Source organism: Pagrus major, chromosome 4 (assembly GCF_040436345.1).
Source record: "Pagrus major chromosome 4, Pma_NU_1.0".
NCBI lineage: Eukaryota > Metazoa > Chordata > Actinopteri > Spariformes > Sparidae > Pagrus > Pagrus major.
Genome location: NC_133218.1, coordinates 16,859,487 through 16,873,644, shown reverse-complemented (window position 1 = coordinate 16,873,644; position 14,158 = coordinate 16,859,487). Strand labels below are relative to the sequence as shown.

At 37.7% G+C, this 14,158-nt stretch overlaps 2 protein-coding genes across 2 annotated transcripts; both read right to left on the bottom strand.

Annotated features, from left to right (window-relative positions):
• Positions 1-1,861: 1,861 nt before the first annotated feature.
• aph1b (APH1B gamma secretase subunit) lies at positions 1,862-6,579 on the bottom strand. The gene is made up of 6 exons (XM_073464334.1): positions 6,296-6,579; positions 5,374-5,544; positions 3,972-4,045; positions 3,200-3,322; positions 2,760-2,887; positions 1,862-2,576 (listed from the first exon to the last, which is right to left on the bottom strand). The coding sequence occupies exons 1-6, from the start codon at positions 6,406-6,408 to the stop codon at positions 2,409-2,411; spliced, it is 777 nt and encodes a 258-aa protein (XP_073320435.1). The 5' UTR covers positions 6,409-6,579; the 3' UTR covers positions 1,862-2,408.
• A 1,434-nt stretch (positions 6,580-8,013) lies between these two features.
• LOC140994766 (troponin I, fast skeletal muscle-like) lies at positions 8,014-13,139 on the bottom strand. The gene is made up of 7 exons (XM_073464542.1): positions 13,029-13,139; positions 11,472-11,491; positions 11,336-11,372; positions 10,202-10,330; positions 8,819-8,908; positions 8,371-8,547; positions 8,014-8,100 (listed from the first exon to the last, which is right to left on the bottom strand). Exons 1-7 carry the CDS (start codon positions 13,137-13,139, stop codon positions 8,014-8,016), a joined length of 651 nt encoding a protein of 216 aa, XP_073320643.1.
• Positions 13,140-14,158: the final 1,019 nt, after the last annotated feature.

The following is a 14,158-nucleotide window of genomic DNA, read 5'->3' as shown; positions in this document are numbered from 1 at the left end:
TTATAAATGCTCCTGTACTGTACATGGAAAAGATCTTGAAAATAAAAAAGGTCAAAGTGTGTAACAACAGAAGCCCCTCTCTCCAACAGAAGACATTGCTCCTGAAATGCCTCGTCAGTGGTCATCACCCAAAGTATTCGACAAAACAAAATTTTGACCTGATGATGATGCTGGAGAAAAGTTAACAGATCAACAATGTCTACACAACAAGGAGTTTTCAGTTGCGTGTCACCATTCCATGGCCTGAAGGACCAAGCTAGCTAAACATTTAAAAGGTAACTCATCAATTTTACACATTGAGGCTCCAGAGGAAGCCACATATCAACTTTTTTAATCCATGAAATCTTTCAAAACTTACGCACCTACATTACCCACAATGCAACTGGGTCGCTGAGTGACATCACCGCAGGCAATTTATCAGATTGCATGCAGCATCCTCTGGAGCCATAAAAAGCTTTTACTATTTTTTCCTTATATAAAGTGGTACTCCCCGAGGCCTGTAAACACAATTTATATGTTTAGTGTGTAAAATTGATGGAGCTACCCTTTAATTCTCTTAAATTTAAGGCACGCTTTGCCCCCATCCTATGAGCGTTGGAAGAGGTTCAGTACAATGTAGAGCTGAAAATGAAGTTCTTTACAGAAACTAGATAAAATATGGAAACTGCTTGTATCACTCATCAGAACTCGGTCTGGGGTTCAGCCAAAAAAAAGTCAGTATTCTGCTTCTAGCTTTTCTATTTTTCCTGAGGACAGCATGAATATGTTATATATTGATGCTGCAGCGGTTGACACTGAAGGTTTTGATCCTGGCTGGGGCAGGGCCCTTCTGTTTGCATGTTCTCCCCATGCTTGGGTGAGTTTCCTCCATCATCAGAAACATGCACATTAGATTAAGGCACTGGCCTCCATCTGGAGCTGGTCCTCGGGCACTGTGCTTCCGCTGCCCACTGCTGATAAAGATTTGTCAGTAAAAAGGAATACAGATCAACAGCACCACAAAATGAGTCACTAAATTTTAGCAAAGTGTACCTAATAAACTGCCAACAGAAAGTAGGTATTTTATCTACTTGTGTGAATAAACCAAAACAGACGCTATCTGGAGTAAAGTGGCAGCACAAAGCAGGAATCATGCTGAACACAAAAGGTTACAATTTACATCTGTAACTAGTTGCTGACAACAATCTCATCCTCATAAAACACATCAGACCTGAATCCATACAAACAAAATCAGGTGCAAAGGAAAACACTCATTGTTTGGAATTTTAGCATATCAGAGACTCATTCAAAGATCACTCAGCCAACACTTCCACCTGTTCAGGGTCTTATTTATGAATGAATAACTGTGGGTTTGCGTACACAGAGGAGTGAGGAATCAAGTACATGAACCATTTCTGATCTAATAGTGATAATCTGTATGGAAGCTGAGAGTTTTTGAATCCAGTATCTCATCCCTCAGTTGTATTAAATATTTTTCTTCTCAAAATCATGAGATAAAAGATGTTTTTTTCACAAGATAACAGATGAGATGGCTGACAGCTACTGCATGTATCAGAGCTTTTTGAGGGGAATATCGGAATCTTTGATCAATTGAGGATCCATCAATCTTCTGTTTCTCTTCAGTTTACAGTCACTCAGGGTCTCAGAGCTGCTCGCCTCTCTGGATGCCAACAGCAGCAGGACAAAACGTGATATTTCTTGATAGCAGAAGGAACATTTGTAATTAGATTTGTTATCAAATATCTGTCAGTTATGTTATATTAAGAAATAGAAAGCTTAGAACTGAAGCCACAATATGTCCTACAGAGGGAGTGACCTCCAGATAACTAAATAAAACAAATCAGTCATGTCCCCTCTCAGCTTCTGTAAATCAATGTTCATTTTTAATTCAAAGGCAAGTTCTCATACAGATTAAAGACGGTGTCATATCTTGAAAAAAAAGCTAAAACTTCACACTATCTACACATCAGGGAATTAAAAATGCATAAATATTTACACAAAGTGTTTGAATGATTTGACACATTTGAAAGAAGACAGCTGTCAGAAAACATTAGGGTATGTACAGAATATAAGGAGTGTCGCCAACTTGAAATATCTTTGTAGGTGTGTTCATCTGTTGGATCTTCTAGTGCATCAGCCAACAAACCGGGGGCACTATCAGCCAAAGAGATATTTAGTTTTTTTTAACAGAATCTCATAATTAGATGTAAATTAAATCCATACAAAAAAAATGAGCCGAACGTGAATCAAACTTGACTCCCATCTTAGTTTCCTTAGGTTTGCCTCTTAAGTGAAACAGCAGACTACCAGAGGATTTAACACTCCTTCTGCTCTGCATTCAGTGTATGTGTGTATGTGAACTCGAGGATCTTTGGATTGAGAGTCCTGCACACTGCTGGTGTGCTGCGTTATCTGGGCCGGTGGTTGGCGAGGAGGAAGTCCTTATCTTTGCAGGTGAGGCAGAGTTTGAGGTTCCTGAGTGAACCACCGGCGGCGTAAAACGCCCAAATGCCCATCAGGAACAAGATGACATAGGTTGGAACCAGGCTGGCGACGTACTCGGGGTTCTGGAAGGTCTGCATGAGAAGAGAAACAGATAAACACAAAACATGAAAATACATACAAAGATAACCACTCTATGCTCTTTTTCCAATTTCCTTCTTGTTTTGATGTAGTGCTTTTTTTTTTTATTTACATGAACTTAAGTAACCACAAACCCAGTTTTCATTACCCCGTCCCTCACCCTTAGCAACACTCACCAGACAGGAAACGATGAGGTGGCTGATGACGACAGCAGCCACGGCCCACCAGCGCTGCTTCTCACAGGCATCAAAGAAGACAACGCCCCAGAACATGTGAAGCAGGATGATGGCCATGGTCATGAAGGCTGAAAGAGTCAAAGGGTTACATGAAGGATTGTGTAAACTCCAACTAAGTTAATCCTCATCATATTCCCACTATTGCATTACTAGGATGCACTTTTCCTTAACTTGCCTCTATGAAAGGGGGCAGGAACATTTTACATTTGGTTTGTATGAGTAGAGAGCCAAAACAGTTTACCGACTTCACAAACTAAAAACATTCTCGGAGTGTTTTGACACAAATTCATCTATGTCTGGGTAGGACAAAGACACATACACACATTACAGTGTCAAATTACACACTGCAGCTAACTGGACATCACTGTGGGCAATGCTACCTGAGGACAGGAAGTAGTGCTGAGAGTCTCCATGGATCCCGACAGTCCCCGGCCCCACAGAGTCAGCCAGGATGTTCACAACCGAGAACGCTCCACTCATGAAGCCGAAGCCAAGGCCAGACACTGAAACAAAACAACAGCAGGGGAGAGTTTTATTCCAATGCTACATTTGGCATTGGATTTGGTGTTTAAGATCATTTAGAGACAGAAAAAGTGTCTTGCTCAGATTTTTTGTCCACCAGTCAGCACTGAGAAGTTTATTTTATAACTGTAAAATATCTCCCTCAGTGTATATATTAATTCTTTATTAACAAAATGTAAAGGATCTAGTGAATTAGTATCGTACTTCTATGAGACACAAGAGACCCAGACTTTTATAAAAGAGTAGTTAAAACGAAGCAGCAGAGGCATCGAGGTCCTGACTTTCAGTCCATAGTGCCTCAATGCTTTGTAAATGTCCACATCTTTCAAGTGTTCACAGGCTGCGTACTAGTACTTCCATGACAAGTATTAATTTGATATGTAAAATCAGTGAAATGCCACTTTAAGAAAAATAAAAAAAACTTAATGGCCAAAAACAGTTAGCAACATGATTTTCAAACTCTCAAATGTCAACACAGATGTCAAGAGACAAAAGGTGATCAGTGGTCACTCATCGGATTCCATCATCCTGTTCAGCAGCAGCACCTTTCACAGAGCAACATGCAACTACAGTCAGTGTTGAATAAAAAAAGCAACAGATATAGTGAAGTGAAGTGCAGACTAACTGTACCGTAGGCCAGCTGCCGTATGGAGATCGGCATGGTTTCCTCCTGACTGAGAGTGAGGAGGCCTTCATTTGCCTTCCTGCAGGAAAGCACACACAAGCACACACATCAGTGTTTTAGTCCTAAGTTTCACTGTGTCGTAAACAAGAACATCAATAGGAAATATGTGTGTCAGTCAGTGGAAGATGATATGAGCTGCAACAATGACCCTTTAACAGAAAAGGACTAAAGGTGGGAAACTGGACCAAACTGGGACACGAGGACAGAAAAACATCCTGGGAAAATACTCATCAAGGTATGAAGATGATGATGATGATGATGATGATGATGATGAGAGTGCAGAGGTTCCCTTTTTTCTTGTAAGACGACTTAATGTTTAACTTTTTAAAAATGTTTCAAACAGGAGTCTTTATAATTGTCACTTGCAGCCCTGAATCTGAAATAACTTCTTACTGACAAGCACTTACAAAGTTACAAGCGTAGATTAATACAACTAGGCAAAAAATTTTTTAAAAATGACAACATCAACAAAAACTGATTTTATGTGTGCAAACAAGTTTCAAGTCTCTGCATGTTTACTGTCACAATTCAGAAACAACAAATTGCTTTTGAAAATCATCAGCAGTAATTTTTAGCATATCAGTTTGTGCTATAAGGTCTAAAAAAACAGCGATACGGCAACGATACTGTTAATAATACTGAAATACTGAATCAGTGGCCATTCAGACAACTGGATTAACACAGATTATAAAACTTTAGTGGCCTCTGGTGGCTGCTGATGCTCAATAGAATTTTCCAATTCTGAGCTAAAACCTCATTCTCAGCAGATTTTGATTCAGGTAAACTCAAATAAGGCAGAGTGCATATTTAACTACATCTGATATTTGAGTCCGATGTTCACGTGCAGTACTGACCCATGAAACAACACACAAAGAAAACAGAGCTGGTGTGACAGGTGCAGGAAGATCTTAGAAAACAGAAAAAAGGGTTTTATCTTTGGAAAACTGTTTTGCTTTCTAACTGGCAGCAGCATTTTAAAGTCACAGTTTAATTCACTTTTGACTTAACCACATATTACATAATATTTTTTTCATATAAAGTGGTTAAGTATGTTGATTTGTTAAGCACCCACTACAAAATCAGTAAGATTTGCAAAGAATATCCTGTGTACAATTATGTTGTAGTATGTGTATGTTAATATATAAGATTGACTTTGTTTCTACCAAAACATACAACTCTAAACTGATTGAGACGAGGAAAACGTTGGTAACAGACTCAGTGCCAGATGAAAAGATTCACACTGAATAGTGATGAGTGATTATGTGAATTTTTTGTGACAGAGACAGTGTTAAAGACGACTATGTGTAAAACCGTCAGAAAGCTGTGAACACTGTGGCAGCGCCTTACTTCAGCAGCTTGTAGTAAGCGAAGCGGAAGGTTTCTTGCAGCAGGACGGACAGCACCACGCCGAAGATGAGGAGACCTTTTTGCTGCGCCGCGCTGTCCTTATTACTGATCTGAACAGAGATGAACCACACCAGAGAGGACAGCAACAGAGACACCAACCAGAAAAATGCTCTGGAAGGAAAATAACAAGAAATACTCAATTAGTTATATGGGGGGAAAAAATACTCAGGCAGATATGACATTAATTTAATTATGGCATCTGAGAGGATTACTGAATATGGTATTTTGTCTGATTTCAGTCCAATGACTCTGCCAGATCTATGTTGCACGGCATCTATACTGACCTGGTTATCTTTGATTAAGACTTTCTCAAGCTCTTATTAATCACAAATGGCTGTGACATCCAGCCTTACAGTCTAAGTAAATGCTTTAAAGTAGGCAATTCCTATAGGGTATTCACTTTTCGACAGGCTGTCCATTTTTGGCACAATACCAGCCTGAGAATGAGATACAGCTTGAAGGCTTACCAAGTAGGAGACAGCAGGACATGAATGTTCATGTCATAATCACTGAGATCAGAATGGCACCTTATAGCATTGAGCACTGAGATAACCTAGAAAAACAGATTATCTGACCTGAACTGATTCTTTATAGTATTACTGACTTTAGGTCAAGGAGAAATACAAATATTTACAATTGAGAAGTTGGAACAACAGAGTTTAGGGAATTTTTGCTTCAGAGATAACAATTAAATGGAAGCTAACAGTAGCAGCTAGCTAATGAAGCGGTCTGTTAGCTAGCTAGCTAGCTAGCTCTAGTAAATACTGTGTTTTATCTGATTAAAAACGTGATAATAGTGTCGGTAGCACTCTATTATCATGAGCATAAGTTTACTCTCCCCCAACTTTGATGGGTATCTCACCCTGCTATGAGGAAGATGACCCTCAGGGGCTCCCGGGCGATGGTAAACAGGAACAGAGCGATGGCTGGGCCGAAGGCAATGAAGGTGCAGCCGAAAAACACCGCCGCCGTCATTTTGGCTCTTCGTTGGGGAAGTCAGCGTCCAGCAGCGCTACTTTACAAAGACCTTCTCTTGTTCCTTTGAAGGGGGATTTACAGATACTTGTCTTTAAATCTCACAAATCGTGTCTTTCTGTTGTCTTGAATGGTTCACTTCACTTCCTTCTTCTTCCATACAGGCGTATCACAGGGTCTGCTCGTGACGTCACATGTTGTCACGTGAGCGAGAAAAAACACCCCAAAACTTTATTGTAAACAAATATAATGACAAACACATTAAAAACCACTGACCCACAATTTCTGGAAGAAAAAAAACATGTCAAGACTTTTATAAAATTCATGGGAACTTGAGAAATCCTACAGCTGGACTCCAAATATTATATATATATTTATATATTATATTTATTTATTTATATGTATACTTATCTTACTGTATATGTGTTTAACAGTGCTGTGTGTGACATGGAGCTTCCCTGAGTGAACCTCCCAAAAGGATTAATAAAGTCGTCTAAGTCTAAATTTTTGATTGAATTTCAGGCTTTTTGTGATTCCTTGTATGTGTATTCTCAGCCTCACCAATCACTCATTTTTCACTAGGTTGGGTTGAAATTTGTCCTGAACATCAATGAGACCCTAAGGAAACTTGCATGGAAACATGTTTTTATTTAAATAGTTGGTGCTGAATGGTAAACAGTAATAAAATAATAAAATTAAGTCATTTTTTACCCAAATGAAGAATCTGTCATTTTCAAAAATTCTTATCTCCACTAGTTTTCATATTCTGCTATATTCAACATGATCTGTGGCATTCAATTTTCTATGGAGGACCAATTATCATCTGTATTCAATGGAGCTGCATTAATACTACACAGAAACAAAGTTTGGCTACAAGAAAGTGAAAACTAGTGGAGATGTGGATTTTTGAAAATGACTTTGCTCAGGCAAGTTTCTTAGAGTCTCATTGATTTTCAGGACACATTTCAACCTAATCCAGTGTTTAGTCATGCAAATTCCCATATATATATATGTATATATGTATAATTGACCTGGAGTTCTGCGGCCAACAAGGAAAACATAAGCAGCATTTGTCAAGAATGGCAAGAAATACACCACGTCTGTGTTACTAATCTTCTGAATATCCATGTTCACACATGTTTCAGTGTTCCCATGATGTGTTTACAGGCAAAACACTTACTACCTCTGTTACAAAAGTAATGAAATGATAACAATAAACATATGCAGTCTATTTAAAACACTAAAAAAAGTAGTGCCAAGTTAATGTTTTTTACACTAATGAAATGCCTGTCTATTATTTGTTTAACTTGTTTATTTTATTCCTTTCGAGTTTACTGTTGTACTTACATAACTTAACTTGTGTCATTGTTATCATTTGTGGTCCTTAAATGTGTTTGTCTTGATTTATCCTTGTAGAGCACACATACAATGTTTTCTGTCCCAGCCTTTTTCTATTTAAAGATTTATCAAATTATCATCATGAAACATACAAAGGCTTCACACCACATATTTATTCCATCATTTGTACAATTTTCCAACAGCTTGGATTCACATAATACACATAAATGAATGATGCTAATAAACAGCAGAACAACACAGTGATGTTTAAGCTTCTGTCTCGAACATCTTCTTTCTGCCGTCCATCCCGGCCTTGTCTTCAATGTTCTTCCTCCAGTCGCCTGTTTGCTTCTCCTGAGAGAAACACATGGAAAGAAAAGCATCAGATTCACATCAATAATCTAATGATAAATGGTTTGTGAAGGGTTATGATTTTTAGTCGGGTCTGTTGTTGTGATTGCTTGATATTAATCTAAATTACTGTTGTGTATTAATGAGCCAAAAACTGATTTGAGAGATGAAACCACACAATTGAGAGGAGCACAAGGAATCAATAAAACGAAATTAAATTTAATTGTGCCCTAATTTTCCTTCAGTGTCTGATGTAAAATCTGGAGCACCCACCTCCTCTTTCACCTCCTTCTTGACCTGCTTCAGGTTGGCTCTCAGGTCCATGGACACTTTATGTTTGGAGCCCAGCAGAGCAGCCAGCATGGTGTCGGCCGACATCCGCACCTTCTTCAGGGCCGGCTTCTTAAACTTACCCTTCAGTTCCTGAACCATCAACTTCAGGTCATCAATCTGACAGAGGAGACACTTACTCAGACATGTGTGTTGTGCGTGTATCAACAACACATGGTCTTCTTAAATGGCATGGGTAGTCTTGAAAATCCATCCACATTTAAAAATTATGTAAAGCGTTTTAAAATCTTGTAGCTATATATGTATAATTTTGGTGATACTAGTTTAGTTTCTTGAGGCTGTTTTTATTTGATTCATTGGGAGTTATATGAAAATCAAATGACGCTGGTGTGATCTTTCACCAAACTTCAATTAACCTCAGAAGACGTACCTCCTTGTTGGACTTTGTAACTTTGGTCTCCATGTCGTATCGCTCCTCATCCACCAAATCAATCTGCTTGTGAAGTTTCCGGCACAGCTCCTGGTGTTGAAGTAGAAAGGAAAAGAGAGAAGTGATGGTTGAAACTTTATTCACATACAAGGCTGATGCACTAAGCAGAGGATCCACTCTCAACACTTTATGCTACTAATCCAATTTTCTGCCACCCCCTACTCTTACTATGTGTTAAATTATTTTGTGTTACAATATAGCATGTAGATTAATACATATATAAAGCCACAGTATATAGGTTTCTCTAAACATCAAGATATTTCAAATTGAAGCTGCATTGATTGATTTTTTTACTCCTTGTTTTTGCCACTTGGGGGCAGTGGAACAAGTTGAAACACAGCCTGGACATATTATTACCTTACAGTATAAAGTTGTTCATAAACTTGTTAGCAAAACTTGTACATGTGCTTATTTACACATCCAGCCTATACAAAACAACTGTATGATTTATTCTGGTGAAACTGATGAAACTGATGATAAAAATACTATATTGCCTCTCGTTTTAGCTCTTGTTAAAGTCAAAACATTGAGCTGAAAGAGGCTAAAAAAGATGAGGGGAAATCCATGCAATACTTTTGATACACACTGTTAATTATGAAAATAAGAATGAAAACATTTTTGAATGAACTTTAATCTCAACGGTTCTCTATTTATGAGTTCATTCTATGCTATGATTCACATTAAGACATGGAAATAAACATTTAGGCATTTTAAAAACAATTAATTGTTTTGTTTTGTTTTTTTAAATACATATACATGTGGTCTTTTAAAGCCCAAGAGAAAGTACTATAGAGACATAATTAAATGTTGCCCTCATATGGTGTAAACACATCCAACTTCATGCTTGATTTGTGCTTCTCTCTTGGCACTGACAGCAAGGGGACACTTATGAGAGACTGGAGGGATTCAGATTCACTAAATGTACAAGTGAAGTCTTATAAGCTTACTGGTCTTGTGGTTCCCAATTAAAGCACAAAACTCATTTGAACAACAGTGGAGCATAACAAACATGAGGTTCTCCTGTCTGTATTTTTAGTGTTCAACAACAGGAGCTCCCATGGGATTTTTGTTTCCCCATGCCCCACCAGTGTCTCCTGGGAGCAGCTCTTGAATGTCTAAATATAACAATTATGTGTTTGTTAAAATGGTAATGTGTTTACATGTAATGGGCAAATACAGTATGCATAAACATTTAGCCCAGAGCATGAACTGACAGTGGATATCAGCTCTACAGTTTTATAAACCTGCTAAGATAAAGATCAGCCATGTTCATCATCTGAGTGTTTCTGTCCTCCACCCAGCATCCAGGTGGTGGAGGTTTACCTGGAGCTCCTGCATGCAGCCTGGGTTGGAGAGGGTGGGGCACTTCTCCTCCATGTACTGCATCTTCTCCTTCTCGGCCTCCTGTGCCTCCTCATCCAGCATCGCCTCACCGATCTGCAGCAGCAAGCTCTGAGAGGAAGGCGAGGAGAGAGTCTTGGTCTGTGTTTGTGTTATGATATTCAGTGTTGCTGTTTTTAACTGTTTATGTATCCTATTCTGTCCTTAAAACATGCAAAAACCCTATTAAGTCTATTATCGTAAGAAGTCACAGTACAGAAATACATCAACAAGTCAAAGTCAACACATCAACGAAGGCATAAAGTATTACTGTGTTTATTTTATTGTAATTATTTTAATTGCAGTAACAAATTTTCAACATGCTGCATTAAAACCTCTTATATAGTTTCTTCTTTTCCTTACTTTTTCCTCCTGTAAATATTCACTATTGGCTTCATGTAACAATTATTCTGCCATTTATTCAGCAGAAAAACTCACTCAAGATCAGAGATTTCAATCTTAACACCCTGGTTCAACAAAGAAGTAATATGAAACTGATTTTTAAAAAAGAATTAGATAGAGTTCTCATATTTATAGGTGGAAGGTTGGATACTCCCATTAAAAAACACCATGGTATGTAGGCCAATTAATATTCACAGACATTTTCATCACCCTTTTTTACCTGATGGTCACCAAAAGTGAGTAGAAATAATCATCTGAGGATCTTCAACATTTATACCAACTTTTGAGATATCTTTATTTTAACCAAAGGTTAAAGGACAATAGGTCACGCTCTGTTTGGAGGGGTCACAAGCCAAAAAAAGAGTCGGGAGCCACCGCAACAGATGACCACTTGACCAGCATTGTCCTAAAGGTTGTTTGTGGAACATGATGTATTTATTTGCTGGACTAAAAATTCCAGTTTCATGATTAAAAAACAGTTTCATAAATGCTAATGGTTCCTCATGTGTACAAGCTTCTAATTCATGTCCTGTACTATTTTAATATGTTCCCATCAAACACTTAGTAAACTGCTTTTACAAGCACAGCAAGAACGTGTTTAGTTTTTAACATAAATAAAAACAAAACAAAACAAATAAAAAACTCCAGGCCTTCATCAGCACCATCTTACTGTACCTTGAGCTGACTCCTCCGGCTCGACGACATCTTTTTCCTTTAGAGAAACAGGAAGAAGAAGGAAAATAAGATTTACATCATAATTCTTTGAGTTTTATCGATTCAGAAAGTTTCCTCAGTGCAGATCAGGACTTACTCTGCCATCCTGACTGATTCCTGCCTGCAGAAGCGAGATGAATGAGAGTACTGCAGCTTTGTGGTCTGTTTATAGGTTTTGGTTCAGTGTGTGTGTGTGTGATGGACCAGTAGCAGTTGTCCTCAGAAGCTGTTGGTTGAATTCCTGACAGGGGTCAATGGCGGCAGCTGAGCCTCAAACAAACACTTCAGGAATCTCTAGACAATGTAGGACCAAGACAAGGACTACACAGTTTTAGTTGAGATTTTTAAAGGGTTGGGTTTAACTTAGATAAGCTTGGTTAAATGCGAGGATAGGATGGCAATGTTCTAACTTTTCTTATTGGCAACAAATCTCACAAAAAAACAAAACAAAACCAACAGTGAAGTATTGTGTGTATCAAAGCTGATTTATCTTCTTCGACTGTGCAAAGAGCGCCATTGTTTTCCCAAAAATCATGGAAAACACAACAATGAGACAGTGTTGCTCTGGGTGACATGTTCCTTTATTACCACAAACACACGCTGTTCTTGATTTTGACTCAATCCTACATAAATCATTCTGCTGCCTCAAATACTCACAGCAAAAAATGTGGATTAATCCGCCACTAAAAATAGTTCCCAACAAATGTTCTTTTTCCTCTTGTATGAGTTGTGTTTGCTAAAAACTACAGCAACCAGCTGTTTTAGAATATTATTGAGCCTTTTTAAAATATGGAACAAAATTATTGTGAACTGTATTTAAAGATTTATGTCTTCAGTAGGAACCGATGGGCTTTAGACTGAGATGGACTAACACATTGGTTATGGTCTTTTTATGGGATTTGTATAAACGTCTAAGAGTGGACTATTAACTACTATGACAGTGATGATACTATACAGTATGTGAAAGATATAATTGTCTTAAACAATGCTGCAGTCAGTAACAATTGAGCCAGTAAACTGAAGCAAATTCATCAACAGAACTCTGCTGTCAGGAGACAAAGTGTGATATTTATAAAGTCTCTTCTGTGACATTTGAAGAGAGAATAAAACCAGCCAGCACATGATCTTCTATAAGGACAATGAAAGCTCAGTTCACTAAACTGTGGAGGGATTTTTTCTGCTGTCCTTGATTTCCTCTGAGTCAGCTCAGCTGTAGTCTGTAACAGCTGACTGCTCCTTTCATCCATCTGTGTTTGTTTCATTCCTTCCTTCCATTAGTTCACGGACAGTAATGTGAGCACAGCAGAGATTCATATGTGGTTACATAAAAATAAATATATGTCGCTGGATAGTGAACTGTTAAAGTGAATGTCAACCGTTATGTTAAAAGTATTTGATAACACTTTTCAGGTTGTGTTTAATGTAAAGAAAGCAACTGAATGTGGCATATGAAAAACTTTTCCCAGAGATGATGTCGATTATTAAAGATCTGCAGAGACAAAAAAAATAGAAAATATTTTTCTCGCACCTGTTCGCAGAGAGGTTTGTGGATTAGTAACCAGATTGTGAAAACAGATGTTTATTACTGATTGAACCTGAACTCATTTAAATAGATTCTCATTTTTGTGAAGAAAAGTAAATGTAGCTGAGTAACAGAAAGTTGTAAGAGGAGAGATGGATGTGTTGCTGGTGGTGAACCAGAAAAAGCCTCCCAGCAGCTGTCAGCTCTAAACTGGGAGGATTTATTGCTCTTACTGGTTCCCATTATATTCACCTGCTAAAACAACCTGGGAGGGAAGGACACACACACACACACACACACACACACACAGACACACAGACACACACACACACACACACACACACACACACACACACACACACACACACACACACACACACACACGCACACACACACACACACAGTGATGAAATGTAACTAAGCACATTTACTTACTGTACTTACAATCAATAGGTACTGGTACTTTACTGGAGGCAAATATTTTACTTATACTCCTTTACAACAAGTTCCTTACTTTAGTTAATGGTTACTTTACAGTTTGCATGCTGCGCCATAAAAGTACAATATTGGCATCAAAATATTAGTTAAAACTAGTTAAAGTATCAAAAGTAAAAATGCACATTATGAATAATGATGCATTTCAGAAAAATATACAGCCTATATCATGTCAGGATCTTTTTCTTTGTTTTTATTGTTTTATCATAAATGTCATGGTTATTATGATTATGATTATTAGTCATAGTCCACCAATGATAATAAGCACAATATGGGATCTGGAGTCACATTCATAAACCTTAATTTCTTTAAAGGTACACTATCTAGTTTTAGGGAAGACATTTTAATCAAAAGAGAAAGATTGTTTTTGACTGATTTCTTTATGCATAAACAAACTAAATAAACAAACTCTTTGTTTTCATGATGGAATAAACTGAATAAACAAACTGACCTTAAAGGAAGACACAGTTTCATACTGTTTTACTTTGTTTATATGTGGCGGACCCTGCCACCTTTGTAGCTTCAAACTGTTCTGGGGACTTTATTTTCCTCTGAGAACAGCTTGTTTATTCAGTTATGGGAAAAATAAATATTTCTGAGTTTGTATTATTACCTCATTAATATTGTAAATAATAAAATTGTGAGTTTGAATTTCTTCTCCAAAAACTACACACTGCCCCTTTAATATCTTGTCCCTTACAGCAAAATGTAAAAACATCGGGCTGGTCTAATTAAATTTAATGAGATTTTCGGTAGTCACAAAATTA